This window comes from Vidua macroura, chromosome 5 (assembly GCF_024509145.1).
Source record: "Vidua macroura isolate BioBank_ID:100142 chromosome 5, ASM2450914v1, whole genome shotgun sequence".
NCBI lineage: Eukaryota > Metazoa > Chordata > Aves > Passeriformes > Viduidae > Vidua > Vidua macroura.
Window position 1 is genome coordinate 55,495,106 of NC_071575.1, and position 17,128 is coordinate 55,512,233.

The 17,128-nt window shown below is 41.1% G+C and overlaps 1 protein-coding gene and 1 long non-coding RNA gene across 6 annotated transcripts in view; both read left to right on the top strand.

Moving 5' to 3' along the window:
• The first annotated feature begins 4,239 nt into the window (after positions 1-4,239).
• Positions 4,240-9,646, top strand: LOC128808092 (uncharacterized). Its single transcript, XR_008437368.1, has 4 exons — positions 4,240-4,302; positions 4,783-4,861; positions 7,654-7,778; positions 8,727-9,646. It is a non-coding gene; the product is annotated as an uncharacterized LOC128808092 (long non-coding RNA).
• A 311-nt stretch (positions 9,647-9,957) lies between these two features.
• BRD1 (bromodomain containing 1) overlaps positions 9,958-17,128 on the top strand; it is a 58,756-nt gene continuing 51,585 nt past the window's right edge. For 2 of the 5 annotated variants that reach the window (XM_053977864.1, XM_053977867.1), the window contains exons 1-2: positions 11,138-11,200; positions 14,386-15,766. In XM_053977864.1, coding sequence (XP_053833839.1) covers positions 14,400-15,766 — 1,367 coding nt within the window. In that variant the 5' untranslated portion in view covers positions 11,138-11,200; positions 14,386-14,399. Of the gene's footprint in view, positions 10,312-11,127; positions 11,201-14,385; positions 15,767-17,128 lie in introns of those variants that run through there. The other 3 variants (XM_053977866.1, XM_053977868.1, XM_053977865.1) reach the window with 3 other exon arrangements.

Here is a 17,128-nt window from a genome sequence, read left to right on the forward strand (position 1 = left end):
CGGCTGAGGGCGGTGGCTCTGAGGGCGGCGGGCCGGGGTCGAGGCGGTTCCTGCGGTGCTTCAGGCCTGGGAATACCTCCAGGGCCTCTGCTGAGCCTTCCCCGGGAGGCCGCGGGCGGGCGCTTCGCATTCCCCATGGGCCGGCCACGGAGACGCTTTCCTCGGCATCACTCCGCTGGAGCGGGCACGGACACGCTGTTCCGAGCTCAACCCTAGCCTTGTCAGGAATTTAGCCTCCATTGTTCGTATCCGCAATTAAACCCACCTTGATGGGTATACGTGGTCTAACGCACAGCGGGTTCGGTTCTGAGCACTGTTTTGATATACTGAGTCTGCCTCGGGAGGGACCCTTGGCGTGGCGCTCGAGTCTCACCTGAGCAGGCATCCTAGGGAAGGATGTTCAGGGCAGAAGGGAATGCACTGCGCCGGTTCAGGGAAACAGTGGCCAGATATGTGCTTAAGGTCGTGTTCTGGATAAAGCTCCTCCAGTTCCGGTGTTCGGTTGTAGGTCGGTGATTTTCTTCTCCGATTGTGAAACATTAGTTAAGGTTATCAATGGGCCGAGTGATCCAGGCTTTTCAGGTGGAGTAAGGGTGGACAAGGGTGGTTTGTTGGGTCCTTTTGATGTATGTAATTTCTCCGGAGAGCTGAGTGTGATATAATCTGCTGTGATTGTGACATTTGTTGTCAAATTCCCAGTGGCAGTCATAGATTTCACTTTCTTTGTCTTAAGTGTTGGTCGTCATAACTCGCTGCTTACCTTTGGGACTGAAAGCAGGAGAAAATGCTTAAGACTACTGTAAACAGTACTGGTTTAGAAACAATGTTAAATTTTAGATTAAGACAGTATTTAGAGGGACAGTGCTTAAGCAAGTCCTTTTTGATCTGAGTTATTTTCATCAGTTAATTTTCTCTTTTTTTTTCCTTTGTAATTTGAACAGATTTAGTAAAGAGTGTTTTGGTTGGAATATATGGCAGTATATGAAGAGATCAGTTGATAGCTTTTTGATTTGAAATAGTGGAGCTCTTCAACATTCTGCCATATTAGGTGTATGTTTGTACATACAGTAAATGGTCTGTTGTGGTTAATACTTCTTTGGAAATCTCATGCCAATTTTTTTTTTATTTTATTCATACATTACTCAAACTCCCAACAAAATAGTTGTTATGCTGTGTGCAGGCAGTCCTTTGTTCTTTATTATATTTTAATTTACAGTTTATTGGTAGAGTTCAACTGTATCAGTGTATATATATGTATATACAGACAGTACTGCATATATAGCATATGTATTAGTTACTATTGGTGGCTGAGGCCAAAGTGGTTTGAGGTGAAGTTACCTGGACTTGCTGAGTTTCCACTGTTATAAAGTACAGTTATATGAATAGAACTGCTTAAAAATGAAGTTTGATCTTGGCTAGATCTGCCAACTAGACACAGTAATAGAGGTGTGAGAGCTTAGTTAACAAGTTTCTATCAGCAGTCTGTTGACAGGAAATTACAGCGGTGAGGATAGCAACAACTGTTATTACTAGTATTGAAATATGTCACCCATAAAGCATCTTTTAGAGAACTATAAAATTGCAACAGTTGGAATGACATAGTTATGCTTATCACAATATGGAAAGATTAAATAACAGAGGATGTGGCTTTGTTAACTGCCTTTTCTAACAGCTGTGATTTTTGGGGAGTTTCACAATTCATAGTTGAAAATTTTACGGTAAATTAAAAAAGACTGGAAATTAATTTTGCACTTTTGCACTGCATGTTGCTCTTTCTGTAATCAACACTCTGTAGCTCTTCATTTTTTCATACATCCTATTCTTAAAAATTTCCTTAAGGGTTAGGGAAGTTGAGATTAATGAAAGTTAATTATTTCTTTAAATTATGTTTTAGGTGGCTTGAGAACCAATCAGCGATTCTGTATATAATCTACAGGTGTATATTACGGATTGAGTGAAATAACTGGAATTTCTCTGTTCTTGTTGTTTTACAAAAATACACCAAAAACTCAAGAAATTGGGTCTTAAAAATCTGAGCAAAGCTGGATCCAGAGTGTCTTCTCACAGACAACCAAGCAATGTGATGAATAAAACACAGAGATGGTGATCTGGTGACAGGCAAAAGAAAGAGTAAGTAACTGCAATTCCTCGAGAAGGCTCCAGACTGCCGGCTTGTGGTGAATATAGCAGCACTGGTGTGGTGATAGTCTAAAGATACAGATTTTCCATAAAGGTTGAAGTCTTAGGTGTCAGTAAGAAAGAACATAATCATTTAGGAAGACAGATAATTGGGAAAATCTGCAAGGCATCCTGACAGGAAGAACCCAAAACTTCCATTATTTAACTTCAGAAGAATAATTTTTTTCTTTTATTTTTCCTCCATTTATGCATTTACAATCTTGTTATCTGTTTCAGATATTGTGAATAAACATCTTTATTTGCATGGTTAACTGAACCTGACATGACTTAAAAGTGATATGATATTAATATAAAAAATAATTTCTCACTCCAGTCCCTGGAGCAAACTGCAAGTATCTGGCTCTCCATTATGTTTTGTAGAATAGTGGAAAGCTAGGAGACCATGCTTCCAAGAAAATTGTTTGGGTTCTCTGGAAAAAAGCTATTACAGGTTCAGAGAGGAATGAAACATCACTTATGTAGCTGTAAGTAACCATCTCTCTGTCATTCTCAGTACCTTGAACTTGGAAGGCTCTCAGGGAGGCTATAGCAAGAGCCTAAGACCAGTTGGAAACTAAATTAAATTCTTATATCCTATTCTGCTGTGACAGAACTTAAAGTATGCCTTAAATACACCTATTTCAATATTATGTTATTAGCCAGATGTAGATGTTTAGTGCTGCAGACAGAGTTTTGTGTGTTGTGGTCCCAGGGTCTCTCCAGTCACTGGGCTGTTCATATTAATCAACTTTTATTGTTTCCTTCCTTCCATTTCTTTCTTGGTAGTAAACATAATGTTGATACAGCAGTGATAAATTGATGTAGTTCTATCTTTCTATATTTGTATACATTTGGAAACACTGAATGTTGATAATAACAGTGCAGTTAGTAGTGTTGATGCCATTACCTTGTTTTAGCAAAATTGAGCAGTTAATATTTATCTCCAAACCTTCTCTAGTATGCTTATTTTCATTCAAACCTTTGGTTTCACCTCTATTAACTTCTGCATTGGTGATGCATTTTCCGTATGAAGTAATGAAGACTAAAACTACATTAAGAGATAACAGTTCTTAAATAAAGCACAAAGAATTGCAGATTTTCATATGCACTGAGGCAGTACATTTAAGAAAACTATCTCCTTTCCTGCTTGTATAGACTCCAATCTCTTCCAGCTTAATGATCAAAACCTTAAAATAGAGGTCAAAAGTACTAAACTTGGATGTCCAATTTAGTATCTATCACAGGAGTATGATTTCTAAGAACTTGTAACACAGGTACTTATATTTAGCATACATTCCCATTTATTTCAGTGGGTACTTGGCTCTGCTCATCAGATCCAAGGTGTCAAGGTAGGTGCTCAGGAAATAAGGAATGAGCAATCACACAGTAGTTAGGAGCAAGCATTCACTGCCAAAACCATGGTGCCCTTGTGCATTTATATTAATTACCTCATTTGTTACAAACACAACTGTTTAATCTCTGTCATCCTCACTCTGCAGTACATCAGAGGTGTATATCACTGTTTTTTGGAGTTGAGCATATAATAGTACATTGAAAGGATTTACTCATGCTTGCCCTTTATGTGGAGTAAGCATGGTGCTGGAGTATATCTTTCAGGAGTGGTAAGTTTGAAGTTCCTATTCTAGCATTTCTGTTGGGCCTGTAGAAATTTTGTCTACATGATGAAGCCATCAGTATCAGAACTGATTTACATATACATGAGTTTGGAAGTTCTCTTTATTAGGCAGCATCAGGCCTTGACTGAGGCAGTAGCAAGTCTGGGACAAATAAAGTTGTGTAGGGCTCATTACTATTTGTTAAATGATACACACATTGTTGGGTTTCTCTGTACAGAGGAAGCTACAGGCCATGTCAGTTGTTCTCGGTGGTTCAGGTTTTTGTGGATGTCATGTTGAGTCTTACTTCTGACTTATTTTTCACTTTATTTTCCCTTCCCAGATTTTGATGTCACCTTCTTGTAGTCCTTCCCCATATAAACGAGGAGGCAAGGTTTTAATTCTGAGTGAGCCCATCTGTTTTTGGATTTCTTCTGTGACAAATGACTAGGGATTCTAACAGTCGAACTTCCTCCATTGCAAACCATCTTAATCAGCTGCAGACCAGGTTTGTCCTCTAGAATGAATGAGGAAGAGATAGTAAAGTAATTAAGACTGGATTTGGGTCTCATTACTAATTGAATTTTAACTTAATTATAGTAAGGCTGAAGTATTAACTCATTCTAAACATTGGAGATTGCTTCTTAGAGATATGTGCTTGTGAGTGAGCTAACTAGGAAAAGAACTTCTCTCAGAGCTTATACTTCATTTTACATTTGCAAGTTTTTAAACTGACACCAGAGGAATTTAGAATAGGGAAGTCACTCTAAGGGTTTCAACAAATAAAATAAACTTTATGTATAATTAAATGTTATGAAGGCAGTGAGCAACTTGTCTTTGCTTGAATGAATGCTGTGTAGAGAATCCTTTCCAGTGCAGAGGAAAGGATTAGGAAGTAGGCAAGGGAGACAGTAGCAATGTATTTGCATAATATTTTTTGCATGGGTTATGCTATCTTAAGAAATTACTTCATTTATCACAAACTCAGGTATCTTCTGAAATCCAAACCTGATCAGGAGAACAACCACAGATTGTATTTCTCAAAAATCATTGTGTATCAGATACAGGTATGGAGCACACTTTGTTTTCCCTTTGCTATGGCTGACTTTGACAAAATTGTTCGTTTCAAATAGGTCCTTTTTTTGGTGTTACCTTTCTATAAATTCTGTCTTATATTTGCTACTGAGGTTTCCTCAGGGTGTCTTGTGAAAAAAGAGGCCAAAATCCAATGTAGATTGTTTAGCCACACTGTTTTGTAATTCCTTGCTGTGCAAGTATGATATTTTTAGAACTTTTTGCATAGCAATTACTGTTTTGTTTTTTGATTCCTAACCATTACCACTGACGTTGTCTTTGCCTATAACTTGGCTCAGTTAGTTATGCTGTGTGAATTGACAGGCACTCCAATTCTAAACATGCAGCTGCTTTTGTAAGCTAAACTAATGATGGCTAAAAACTGGGGATGCTGAAGGGGCACTCCCAAATCCTGGATTTACTTTACTGCTGTTCTCTTGTGCTGGTAATCATTTTCATCTGATCATACAGGGAGGCATTCCTGGGAGCTAAACAGAAAATTGGTGACTTGTTTATGAAGGGGTTGTTCTGATGGTGGTTATCCTGTGGCAGGAATAGCTTCCCACAAAGACCTTTGCAGGGGGAGTTACTATGCAGAACATAATAAAGGTGCCAAACTGTAAACACTAGGATTTGAATAATTGATACGGAAGAGACAATGATGGAAGAGACGGGGAATATTCTCTTGATTATGGCTCTGTCTACTCTTTTGGAAATAGCAATATCATTATACATAAGAGTGCCAATAACTCTGTTCCAAGGGTTTGTTCTTGATAAAATAGTCTTGAAAGTAGTAGATGGTAGTTTTGCTGTTTGGCAGACCTACAGGTCAGTACACAGGCAAACTCTTTGCTTGTGTTGCAGCATGTTGTAATTTGAGTGTGGTTTTTTGTTTTGTATTATTGAAGCATAGCTTACATATGTTTTCATGTATATCCTAATGATGAAGTTTGGTTTTGCATCTTTGAGTGTCCAGAGGAGTGAGCTCATTCCCCACCTTCCACCATGCAACAGTTATGAGCACATACTGTAGAGAGCATCTTAAAACTGCAAAATCCTAAAGGTACATGATGTTAAAGGATTCAAGATAGTGGATAAGTAAAGCAGGCAGTAGGTTTCCCTGTCAATTGTGTATCTCAGCAAAGTGCTCGGTGTATCTCTCCGTCAGCAAGTGACAGGATACATACCTCTTCTTGCAGTAGGTGACCCCAAGCAGTAGTTCCAACAAATGCTTAAATGGAAATGGGATAAGGGCCTTTGCATAGCAGCGTTACTACTTGAAGACCACTCTGTCAAATGATCTTTAAGCTTATCTATAGACAACATTCCACAGGACTGCTTAGCAGATGCAGCTCACGAAGGTATTTCTTTGCAAACACCCTGATCAAGTATGACTTCTGGTGGAGCTCTGATGATAAAAGGTCTCTGTACCTTCATCACTACCATAAAAGGCACTGACACAGCTCCCAGTCTGTTTTTAAACTTGTGTTTTGGTGAAGACTGTTAATTTTGATTGTCTGTTCTGAAGGGTCAGACTAAAGGGTCTTAGCAATTAATAAACAAAGAACCACTTTGGCTGTGAGAATGAGAAAGGTGGTATGTGTAGGAAGTAAGAGTTAATGAGGCTGTAAGAAACAAAAAATCCTTGATTCCATAGCAGTTGGTCAACATTATATACACCAATATTATTTCATTTTTATTCCCCCTTTTGTCATAATACAGCTAAAATTTCCAGATCAGAGGAGTGAGAAGGAAAATCCAGACAAATCTTCCTAACTACAGATCAAGGAATATATTCAGTAAACAAGTAGGAGTAAAATGGACCAATATTTCTTTTATATATTTGAAGCCAAAAATTTGATCTTCATTCTGGGATGGTCATCCAGGACTTTGAACCATATATTCCACTCAGTCTAGTATGACATACCAGTCTTTCTTACAAGATATCAGTGATAACTAGGAGATGGATCAGTGATAACGTGTATTTTTCTGTAAATACAAAAATTTGCAAAGATCACCCGGAAGATGCAGAGTGATCCTGCATTACCATCCAACAGACTAAAAATAAACAGCTGAAATTCTGTGATCACACTGCTGTATTATGTATGTTGATAAGATCACAGTATCTTTTCCACAGTGAATGCTGTTCTGGCTTCCGTAGGTTTGGGAACAACCTTTCTTTTGTGAACTTGCAAAATCATGCCTGCGAGTATTCTACCAGTGCCACGTACCATGACTGATGAAGTAAGGGGGATCTGAAAGCATTCCCATGTAGGATGAGAGGACCATGGTAATGTTGTATCTCGTAGATGAGTGTGAAGGTGTAAATTGTATAATGAAGAAGCCAAACTTGAAAATTTACTGGTGATACATTACCTTAAGGCATCATACAGAAACATGGCATGCAAGGTTAGGCAGATTTGTCATCATGATAGGAAGAAGACCCACACGTGTATGTTATGGCAGTCCAAAACCTTTCTCGAAATGCAGATTGTTGCAGGTTCTAAGGAGTGGGGGTGAGTTCCAATTCTTTCTTGTCCCTTCAGCAGCCAGCTGTCCGGGCCAGGAGAGGGATACAAAGTTGCATCCAAAGTAGGTCATTACCTCTGCCAGTATTTTGTGCTACAGTGAGTCTTGAGTTGACTTTTATTAATCTGTAAAACAAAGGTGATACACTTTAGAAATGTAGAAATGTGTCTCATGAAGTTTGTTTCTATGAGAAAATAGAGGAGGATGCGAGGCAGATAAATAGCAGTTGTATTTCTTTATGTGGTCTTTCTTGCAGTGATTCTGTTGAGAATTTGACAACTACTGGAGAAGATCCACTAGGCAGAAGATCCTGCTTCTGTGAAGTTTTCCATGCAAAGTGAGTCAACATTGGCAACTTGTTTAACAGTTTGATCCTGACAGGTAAGGGTGTGAGGATTCTGAAGGACTGGGACTAAAGCCCCTTGCACGTGTTGAACTGGTGTGAAAAACGGTGGTGAGGGGTCTGTTGCCATCAAACTAGGGATCAGAGGGCTTCTTCTTTTTGGCTTGAAATTCAACCGTGTGCTAGTAGAATTGTATTCTTTTGAGTAACCACATCTCACTTGTGAGGTGGAAAAGATGAAGGTAACAGATCTTTGAGGTTATAAGCATATGTGCTGAGGACTGGTCAGATGCTCCAGACAATACTACATACTGTTCTGTTTTGAAATACATGGGCTAATATACTAATACTTAAAATGGAGAGGTTGAGCATCCTGCTCTGGTAGCCTGTCATAGGGTCAATGAGAAGTTATTTTGAAGTCTAAGACTCCTAATACAGAGCTTTTTGTTGAGTGTGCCCTAATCTTTGTGCTGTTACTCTGAAATATCATATGAAGGAACGACATGAGGTCTGTGTCCTAACCTGGATGCTCCAGAGCAAAAACTCTACATACCACCTTCTTAATGAGAGTAATTGGAAGAATCTAGAAGCATGAGTTTAAGTTACAAAAAAGTGGTCAAATGGTGCAAATACTAATAAGGAATACCCTGTTATCAAAGGGATGTCTAGGGAGTATGGAATGCCGTAGTCCACCTGGCAGAAAAAAGAAACTGGAAAAAAGCCAACTTGCTGTGTGTCAGACACATTAGAATGTGGACACCATCAAGGTTTCTGTGGAAAACTTGTCTCCACTTTAAAAAATTATTTGAACAGCTGCCCAGCAGATACACGTGAATTATCCCTTAAAAGATAAACCAACGTATTTTCTTATCATAATCTTACTAGGTTTTTGACAACATTATTTCTATTTATTTTTATACTCTGCACACTAATTCACATGATATGGTATGGTATGATACTCCCTCTTTAATACATTTCTATTACAGGTTGAATTCCAGTGCAACAACACTAACTTATATCAGCATGTTGTAAGACTTCTGAGACTGGTGGTAGGATCACTAAAACAATTTAACTGGAGATCAGTTCCTCACAGCCAAGTACACAAATGACCAGATGGCCTACATAGTTTGTACAAACTTTCTTGTATTGGATTGAAGGTACTTTGTGTGTCTGAACCTAAGGATCTATTCCTACACTGAGTGGACTGCACAAGTGTTAGCTGCTTTAATAGCTTGTGTTTTGTTTAGAGATCAGTGTGCTAAATGGTCCCAGATAAGGAAAAAAGAATCTGGAAAGTACTTTTCATATTCTACAAGATTTCCACAGCCTAGCTGCTTAAACTCTCTGGACCTTAATTAACTTTCTACAAGTAATAGCAGATGTATCTATTTCTGATTCCCTAGTCATATATTGATTATAGGACCTACTGTTTTTTTGAAGCAAGGAAACCTCTTAGTACTAGAGAAAACATAAAGATGAATTGGTAAGTTGTTTTGCAGCAATTTAGCTGAGTGAATGCTAAATACTCAGAATCACACCTACTCTCAATCACTTGCTTTTTACTATATGCTTGCTCTGGATAATCAGCACAGGCAAGTGTTTGTGTTAGGCTGGGCCAGCTAAACCTTGTTTTCTAAGGATGTGGGTGCAGCTGCCTTGCAGAAATGTATTGCAGTAAAATCCTCCAGTTCTCGAATATGGCTGTAATGGCTGTCTAAAAATAATACCTAACAAAGGGTGTCCTTCGCAGGGGAAGCCAGAAATAACCTTTTTCTCTGTCAAAATGTAATCAGTTAATCTACAAGCAGCAGCTTGACCCAGAGACCACGAAAGAGCTGACTTTCAACGTAAGGAATCTTGAGCTTGGACTTCCCCCCAAAGAGATAATAAATACCACTCGCTTCAACTTTTTAGCCTCGGTTTTGTAACGAGCCGCGTCCCGCCTCCATCCGTTCCCTGGCCCCCGCGCTGGGCCGTTCGAACGTTGTACCAGGGACACGCGACGGGTTCGGGCTCGGGCCCAGCCGGTCCGGGCGGGAGCGCGGCGGTCGCTGGGCCAGCGCGTTCCCGCCCCGAGCGCGGCCGGTGCCGGCCCCGGGCGCGGAGAACGGAGGCGCGCAAGGCCCCGCCCCGCGGCGGCGGGAGCGGCGGGGCTGGGCGGCGCCTGGCGCCCTCACGTCCCTTCCCTCGCTCGCTCGCTCCCTCCCTCCCCGCCCGCCTCTCCTCCTCCCCCCTGTCGGCGCAGCGCTGTGGTGAAGCCGCATTGTTTGTGCCGTGGGGGGAGGGGAGCTGCTCAGCCCCGGGAGCCGAGCGCCGAGCCCGCAGCCGGACGGCGACGCGCGCCGCGCCTCACGAATGCGCCGCGCCCGGCGGCAGCAGCAGCCCCGCACCCAGCGCCGGGTGACCGCCGCGGGCAGCGCGGCCCTCGTAGCGCCCGCTCGGCCGCCCGCGGCTGCCGGACGCGGGGCCAGGCGGCAGCACCGGCGGGGCCTCCGCCATTAACCCGGCCGAGCGTCGGCCGCAGCGGCGGAGCGGGAGGTCTGTCAGCCGCTCCTCGGCGGCTCCCACAGCGTGAGTACGGCCGGGTTGGGCGGCGAGGACCCGCGGGCGGGGGCTGCGGGGCCGGGAGCCGGAGGGTCTCGCCGCAGCGGGACGGGAGAGCGGCATGGGGGAAAGAGCAGGGCGGACTGGGCACGGCAACCTGCGGGGGAGGGCAGCGGCGGGCGGGCGGGGAGGCGAGGCGAGTGCGGCGGTCTGGGGGAGGGAGGGAGGGCGCCGCTGGAGCTGTTTTGTCAGCCGCCATATTTGTGGGCCGAGTATTTTCGCGGCGGGGAGGGAGTGACTGTTGGGAAGGGCTGGAGATGATGGGCCCGGGCAGGAACCATCCTGCCGGGGGCCGGGAGGGGGGAGCGCCGCGCTGGGCAGGAACCATCGGCGGGAGGGGAGGGAGCGCGTTGGAGGCTCCCTGGGCGTGGGCAGGAAGTGTTGGCGCGGCACCGGCGAGGGCGGGCCCGGGGGCGTGGGCAGCCGCGCGCGGGAGGCAGGATTCCGGGATGGCTGCAGGATCTGGCTCTGGCGGCGTGCGGGTTCTGGCGTGGGTGGGCTTTTTCCGCCGGGCCGGGAGAGAACGGCTCTGGTGGTCCCGCGTGTCTTGGCCGTGCCCGCGCACGTTCGCTGGGCTCCGTGAGCCCCCGCTCTGGGCCGTGCCTCGGGGAATCGCTCCTGCTGCGCGGCTGAAGCGGCGGGTGATGTCCGCTCAGTGTGCGTGTAAGCACTGTTTGCTTACCGTCCCTCATTGTCTAGGACTAAAGAGTATTTCTGTGTCTTTCTCTTTTTAATGGTCTACATGAAAGTGCCATTCAGAATGGAATTCCCTAGTCCATTGAGCAGTGATCCAGGGACTAAAGACAGCTTATTTGAAGAGGAGGAAGTTAACTAGGGCTGAGATTGTAATTTAGAAGTATGTGGTACTGTACTTTTCGTGTTGATTTTAGCTATCTTACACCTTGATAAATAGCTTTTTTTTTTTTTTTTTTTTTTTTTTTTTTTTTTTTTTTTGCCTCATACCATGTATTTCACAGAAACAGCTATTTCCATGTACTTCTGTTGTGGGGAGGAAAAACGTCTGCTGGTGATTTCCTTCCCAAGTAGCTGATGCAATTCTAAGAGATGAGAGCTGTGGATAACTTTCCTGGTTTATATCCCGCAGTCTTTGAGGGCAGGACAGTGCTAACAGAAGTGCATTAAAATAATTTTGTGTGCGGTTAGTGCAGTATCTTTGTGGTCATTGAATGGAAACTTGTCTTAGTTTATGCTTCAAATTTACATCTTAGTCCTCATTCCCATTGATCTACAGGATACTGGGAAGAGGGCTGGGAGTAGAAGGGAGAAATGCCAGCTGATAATTGCACAGGAAAAGCAAACCAGTTGTGGGTCATGAATTTTCTATGCAGAACTCTGGTCTTCATCCGGAGTATTTATAGAGCATTTGCAAACAGAAGAATTTTTGAGAAACAAAACACTGCTTTGGCCTCTGGGGCATTTAAGTTATTCACGCTAAATTTGCATGAAATTCAGCCTGAGTACTACCAGTTTCGATTCTGTGTGCATTACATTGTATTTGTAGGGTATCCAGTCTGTGTTTGAGAGTGTAACTTCCTTCCTAAGTCAGCTGTATTTACAGTACACTTAGGTGTTAGCTCAATAATTTTTTTATCAGTCTGGTTTGACTTTTGCAACAGCTGTCCTAAATTTTTAAGCAAGATTAAAGATCTTGTGCGTTTGAGTATTTTCTTCCTATTTTTAATTCCTGCCTGAAGCCATACTCGAGAATCTTGGGAACAGAGGGGGGTAGAGAGCTTGGAGACATAGCATTAATGTGTTTTTCTGTGGTACTGGCTAAGGTAGTATGGACAAGTTACACATGTCTCTATCCTCAGGAGCCACTATGAACAGATACACAATCAGCTAAAACGTAGGAAGGGACATTAAAAATACCAAAGCAGGCTTTTGCATCTAGACAGAATTGAAATGCAACTATATGAGGTAAACATACTGTAAACCGTGTTTCTTGATTGACAAGTAAATTGAGTCCATTCTGATCTGTAATAAATTGCTGTGCATGGACACATCAGTGCATTTTAGCTGAAGAATCCATCATTACTTGTTCGCAATAACAGAAATCAGGGCCATTGTAATACATTTGATTTACAAAATCTGTATTGAAACTGGGAACTAATTTTTAGTTTTGGTTAAATTACTGGTTTGTTTTAGTGGTCGGACCTTCTTTGGCAGTATTAGTTGTTTAAACTGATTTTTTTCTGCAGTTAAGAAACTAGTATGATTGAATCCTGAGTTGTTTTACAGAATTTAATTATTAAATGCTTCCTCCAAAGTTGTTTGAAGAAATGGAACCTTTTGTGTTCTTCTGTGGTTTATAAAGAGCAGATCAAAGATCTGTCATGATTAATCACTGACTGTTGTTTGGCTATACGGTATAGAAGCTAGTAAAAAGCGTTAAGAATGAGTTGTGTAAAAATCAGATTTATGACAAGCACAATTCTCGTGTTGATAATAAAACTAGCTTAGATCATGAAAACAGAGTCTGTTTGTGAGAGCAGACAGAGCCTTTCGGGAACTAGTCTTAGGGCCTAAGTGATCTAGAAGACTTCCTGTGAAAGGAATTCCTTCAGTACTTTGAGGCCTTTAGAAATTGGCATCATAGACTTAAGCAAAAGGCAAGCAGCATGGAGCAATTAATGTAGTTGTTCAGTGCTTGCTGTTTTCTTCCCGAAATAGGTATACTGGTCTTTCACAGTAGCTGTGTTTTGATTTCTCTACTATTTTGGCAATACACGCTAACAGTAGTTGTGTTACAGTGAGCAGCCCTGACTCAAAATGTGGAGTTGAAATGGTGAGGCCCTAATAATACTTTAGGCAGTGATTAAAGATCAAGGGTTTTTAATGTAGCTGAGGTTGAATGATGCTATTTAGTAATGATTTATTGGGAAGAAGGAAGGAGTGGAATAGAATTTTAAACTTGACAGTGTCAGTCAGGTTTATAATATTTTCAGCCCTTATAGGAGAAAAACCCCACCCAGTGTGAAGATGTCAAAAGGCATGAGTATGTATGGACACTTCTAACTTAGAAGTTTTGTGACCATCCTAGTCATTGGGCTTTGGAGTGGGGGGGAGAAAGCTATCTTTTTGTATGGTATGTGATCTTTTTGCAGTAGGTTGTAAACTTAAAAATTGTTTTAAAGAGCTTGGGACTGGGTTTATAAATAGGAAGATTTTTATCTATCAGCAGTTGATTTGAGAACAGCTTCTGAAGAATCTGTTGAAGGAGAAGGCTGTGTGTACTTAAAAGCAGGGAACATGTTTTGGCCCTAAGTCAAATCTGCTTTACAGGTGAAATTTTTACTAGTTGCAGTCCATACTGCACCATATTGGGCACTAAGGGTTCTGTCATGTTCTTGTCATGTTGTGAAGAATAATGGGCTCACTAAGGATTGAGGAAAGTAAAAAAAAGTATAGGGCTGTCAAACTGCCCACTTGCCAAATGTGGAAGTATGTGTGCTTTTCTAGCTTTTAAATATAGATATAGTAGTTGAGTTGATAACCTGTGTGTTTTGAATTGCACTGGAAAAAAAATTCAGATAAAACCCATTTTTCTTTCACAATTACATTAGTTCTTTTAAAGAGAAGTCTAGAGGACATAATCTGTAGCTGTTGCAAAAATTTTCAAACTGCTGGTGCCCCTAAGGTGTTAAGTATTGTATTAAAGGTTTTCTTACAAAGTAGCAAATGCATTTTTTTAATCTGTGACACTTCTGAAATGTTTTTGTTCTCATGCAGTGGTCTTGCCAACAGTGCTTCTAGAGGGTTTCTAGCAAGGATTTTGTATAGCTGTGTGTACTCAGAGAAGCTGTTATTTAGAAGATCTATTGATCTTCAGGTTAAACTTGTACAAAACTGAGCAGTCATGTTGAGTAAGAGTGACAGGCTTTTGGTTTTGTTTACTTTTAGTTAAATATATGCATAGAGGGCTGTAAAACTGAAGGTTTTTTTCCCTTACTACAGTAAAACTAATATTTTAATATGATTATTTGGAGTTCATAGTATTAACTGTTGCTCTAATTTTAGGTAAACATTACCAAATGAGGAGAAAAGGAAGATGCCATCGAGTATCGGCAGCAAGGCATTCTTCTTCCCCATGCAGTATTAAGCACTCCCCAACACGAGAAACCTTGACATACGCTCAAGCTCAAAGGATGGTTGAAATAGAAATTGAAGGTCGCCTGCATAGGATCAGTATCTTTGATCCTTTAGAAATTATATTAGAAGATGATCTTACTGCCCAAGAAATGAGTGAATGCAACAGCAATAAGGAAAATAGTGAAAGACCACCAGTTTGTCTAAGAAGCAAACGCCATAAAAATAACAAAGTGAAAAAGAAAAATGAAGCTCTTCCGAGCTCACATGGTATACCTGCTACAACAGCTCCTCTTCCAGAACCAAAAGTACGGATTGTTGAATACAGTCCCCCTTCAGCTCCTCGGAGACCTCCAATTTATTACAAATTCATTGAGAAATCAGCAGAAGAACTTGATAACGAAGTTGAGTATGACATGGATGAAGAAGATTATGCGTGGTTAGAATTGATAAATGATAAGCGGAAAAGTGATGGAGTGTCAGTTGTTTCCCAAAATATGTTTGAATTCCTTATGGATAGGTTTGAAAAAGAATCTTATTGTGAGAACCAAAAACAGGGTGATCATCAGTCTTTAATTGATGAAGATGCAGTGTGTTGTATATGTATGGATGGTGAATGTCAGAACAGCAATGTGATCCTGTTTTGTGATATGTGTAATTTAGCAGTACATCAGGAATGCTATGGGGTGCCATATATACCTGAGGGCCAGTGGCTCTGCAGACACTGTTTGCAGTCCCGCTCTCGGCCTGTAGACTGTGTGCTGTGCCCAAACAAGGGAGGTGCCTTTAAAAAGACAGATGATGATCGTTGGGGACACGTGGTGTGTGCTCTGTGGATTCCAGAAGTTGGATTTGCCAATACGGTTTTTATTGAGCCAATTGATGGTGTCAGGAACATTCCCCCAGCCAGATGGAAGTTAACATGCTACCTCTGTAAACAGAAAGGTGTTGGTGCCTGCATCCAGTGCCACAAAGCAAACTGCTATACTGCATTCCATGTGACGTGTGCTCAAAAGGCTGGTCTATATATGAAAATGGAACCTGTGAAAGAACTAACTGGCAGTGGAACAACGTTCTCTGTGAAAAAGACTGCCTATTGCGATGTACATACTCCACCAGGTTGCACACGGAGACCGCTCAATATTTATGGAGAAGCTGAAATCAAAAACGGTGTTTGTAGAAAGGAGGGATCAGTCAGAACTGCTAGGTCTACATCAAAAATCAGGAAAAAGACAAAAAAAGCCAAGAAAACAGTGGTTGAACCCTGTACAGTTATGCCAACAGTATCTGCTCCTTATATCCCCCCCCAGAGGTAAGCACACGATCAAAATGTGAGAATCCTTTATTTAATCTGTTTAATTTTCAACCAGTGCTTTTAGATGCCACCTTGAAGTTTTTGTACATTTTTTACCTGCTTTCTTTAAAGGCCTTTTTCAAAGGACTACTGTTATTTATGTACATTGCACTTCTGTGGAGTTGCATTAAAAATTCAGTAACTTCCTCAGAGAAATTACTAAGTGATCAAGTGATCTGTCTTGTCCTCAGAACATTTGGTTTGAGTTTTTTAGTTTGGGTCAGACTAAGTTATGTTGTGTGTTCATTTGTCATTCCCTGTACTTCTAAGAATTAACCACATTTGAATTTGGAATTGTAGATGCAGTTGTTCTTCATATTAAGGAAAGAAGCCAAGCTCAAAGTTAACTTCATTTGTAATTTTGGATTCTGAGCTTCTTTTTTTAATTTTAAGAGATCCAAAATGAAAATTACAATTGTGTATGTAAGTTTTGAATCTTGTTCATCTCACATAAATTACAAATTAAGAATAAACTTGTAGTGTAACATCTATGTAAGTTTTACAAAAAACCTTCAAGGAAGTGTTTTCCTTGTATAGTAGAATAACTTCTCCAGTGGCGTTTCCGAAATTTATGTTTGTATGTTTACAATGGCAATATATTTGTTTACCTCTTAATTTAAATTCTTTCTAATTTAAGAGCAGTAGTTTTGAAAGTTTCTCAAACAATTACCAGTTCTGTGTGCAGGCTCATTTCCTGTCCAGTGACTGGACTCTGAATGCACAGAAGTGAGGGCTTTTAATATAATACGATGCCTTTTAAATAGCTGACTCACAAGTCTCAGGTAGTGAGCAATTAAAGCTGATTAAATTAATCTAAATAAATATGTGTTTAGAGACTGCAGTTCTTTTCTGTAGTTTGTTAATGTAAGAAGCTACTTATTGGCTGACTTTGACAAACATCCTTCAGCTCCCATGTAACGTTTACAAACATCGGATTGATTACTCTGTTCTGTGTTAGGATTGACTTGGTAAAATGGTTTTTTTGTTTAGTGATGCACTGTAGAAAAACTTAAGTTGACAGTAGGCAACTAATACTGCTATTTAAATAGGAACTACTATCCATGCAAGGAGAAAGTTGGTGTAAAATAATTTGGATTTGCCTTAATTAGGACAATCCCTATTGATAGTGTAGTGCGGTTTTGTTTTGCTTTTTTTAGGACGCTCTAAGAAAGAACATGAACTAAGAGTTGAAGATTAGAAAGTATGTTCTCAGTTGTGCCTCTAGCAGCTCATTCCATTGGCAATTTTTAAAAAAGCCAGACCCTAAAAAGATGCTATCATCAGATGGCTTTTTTTTTTTTGAATAGTCATTAGATGCCA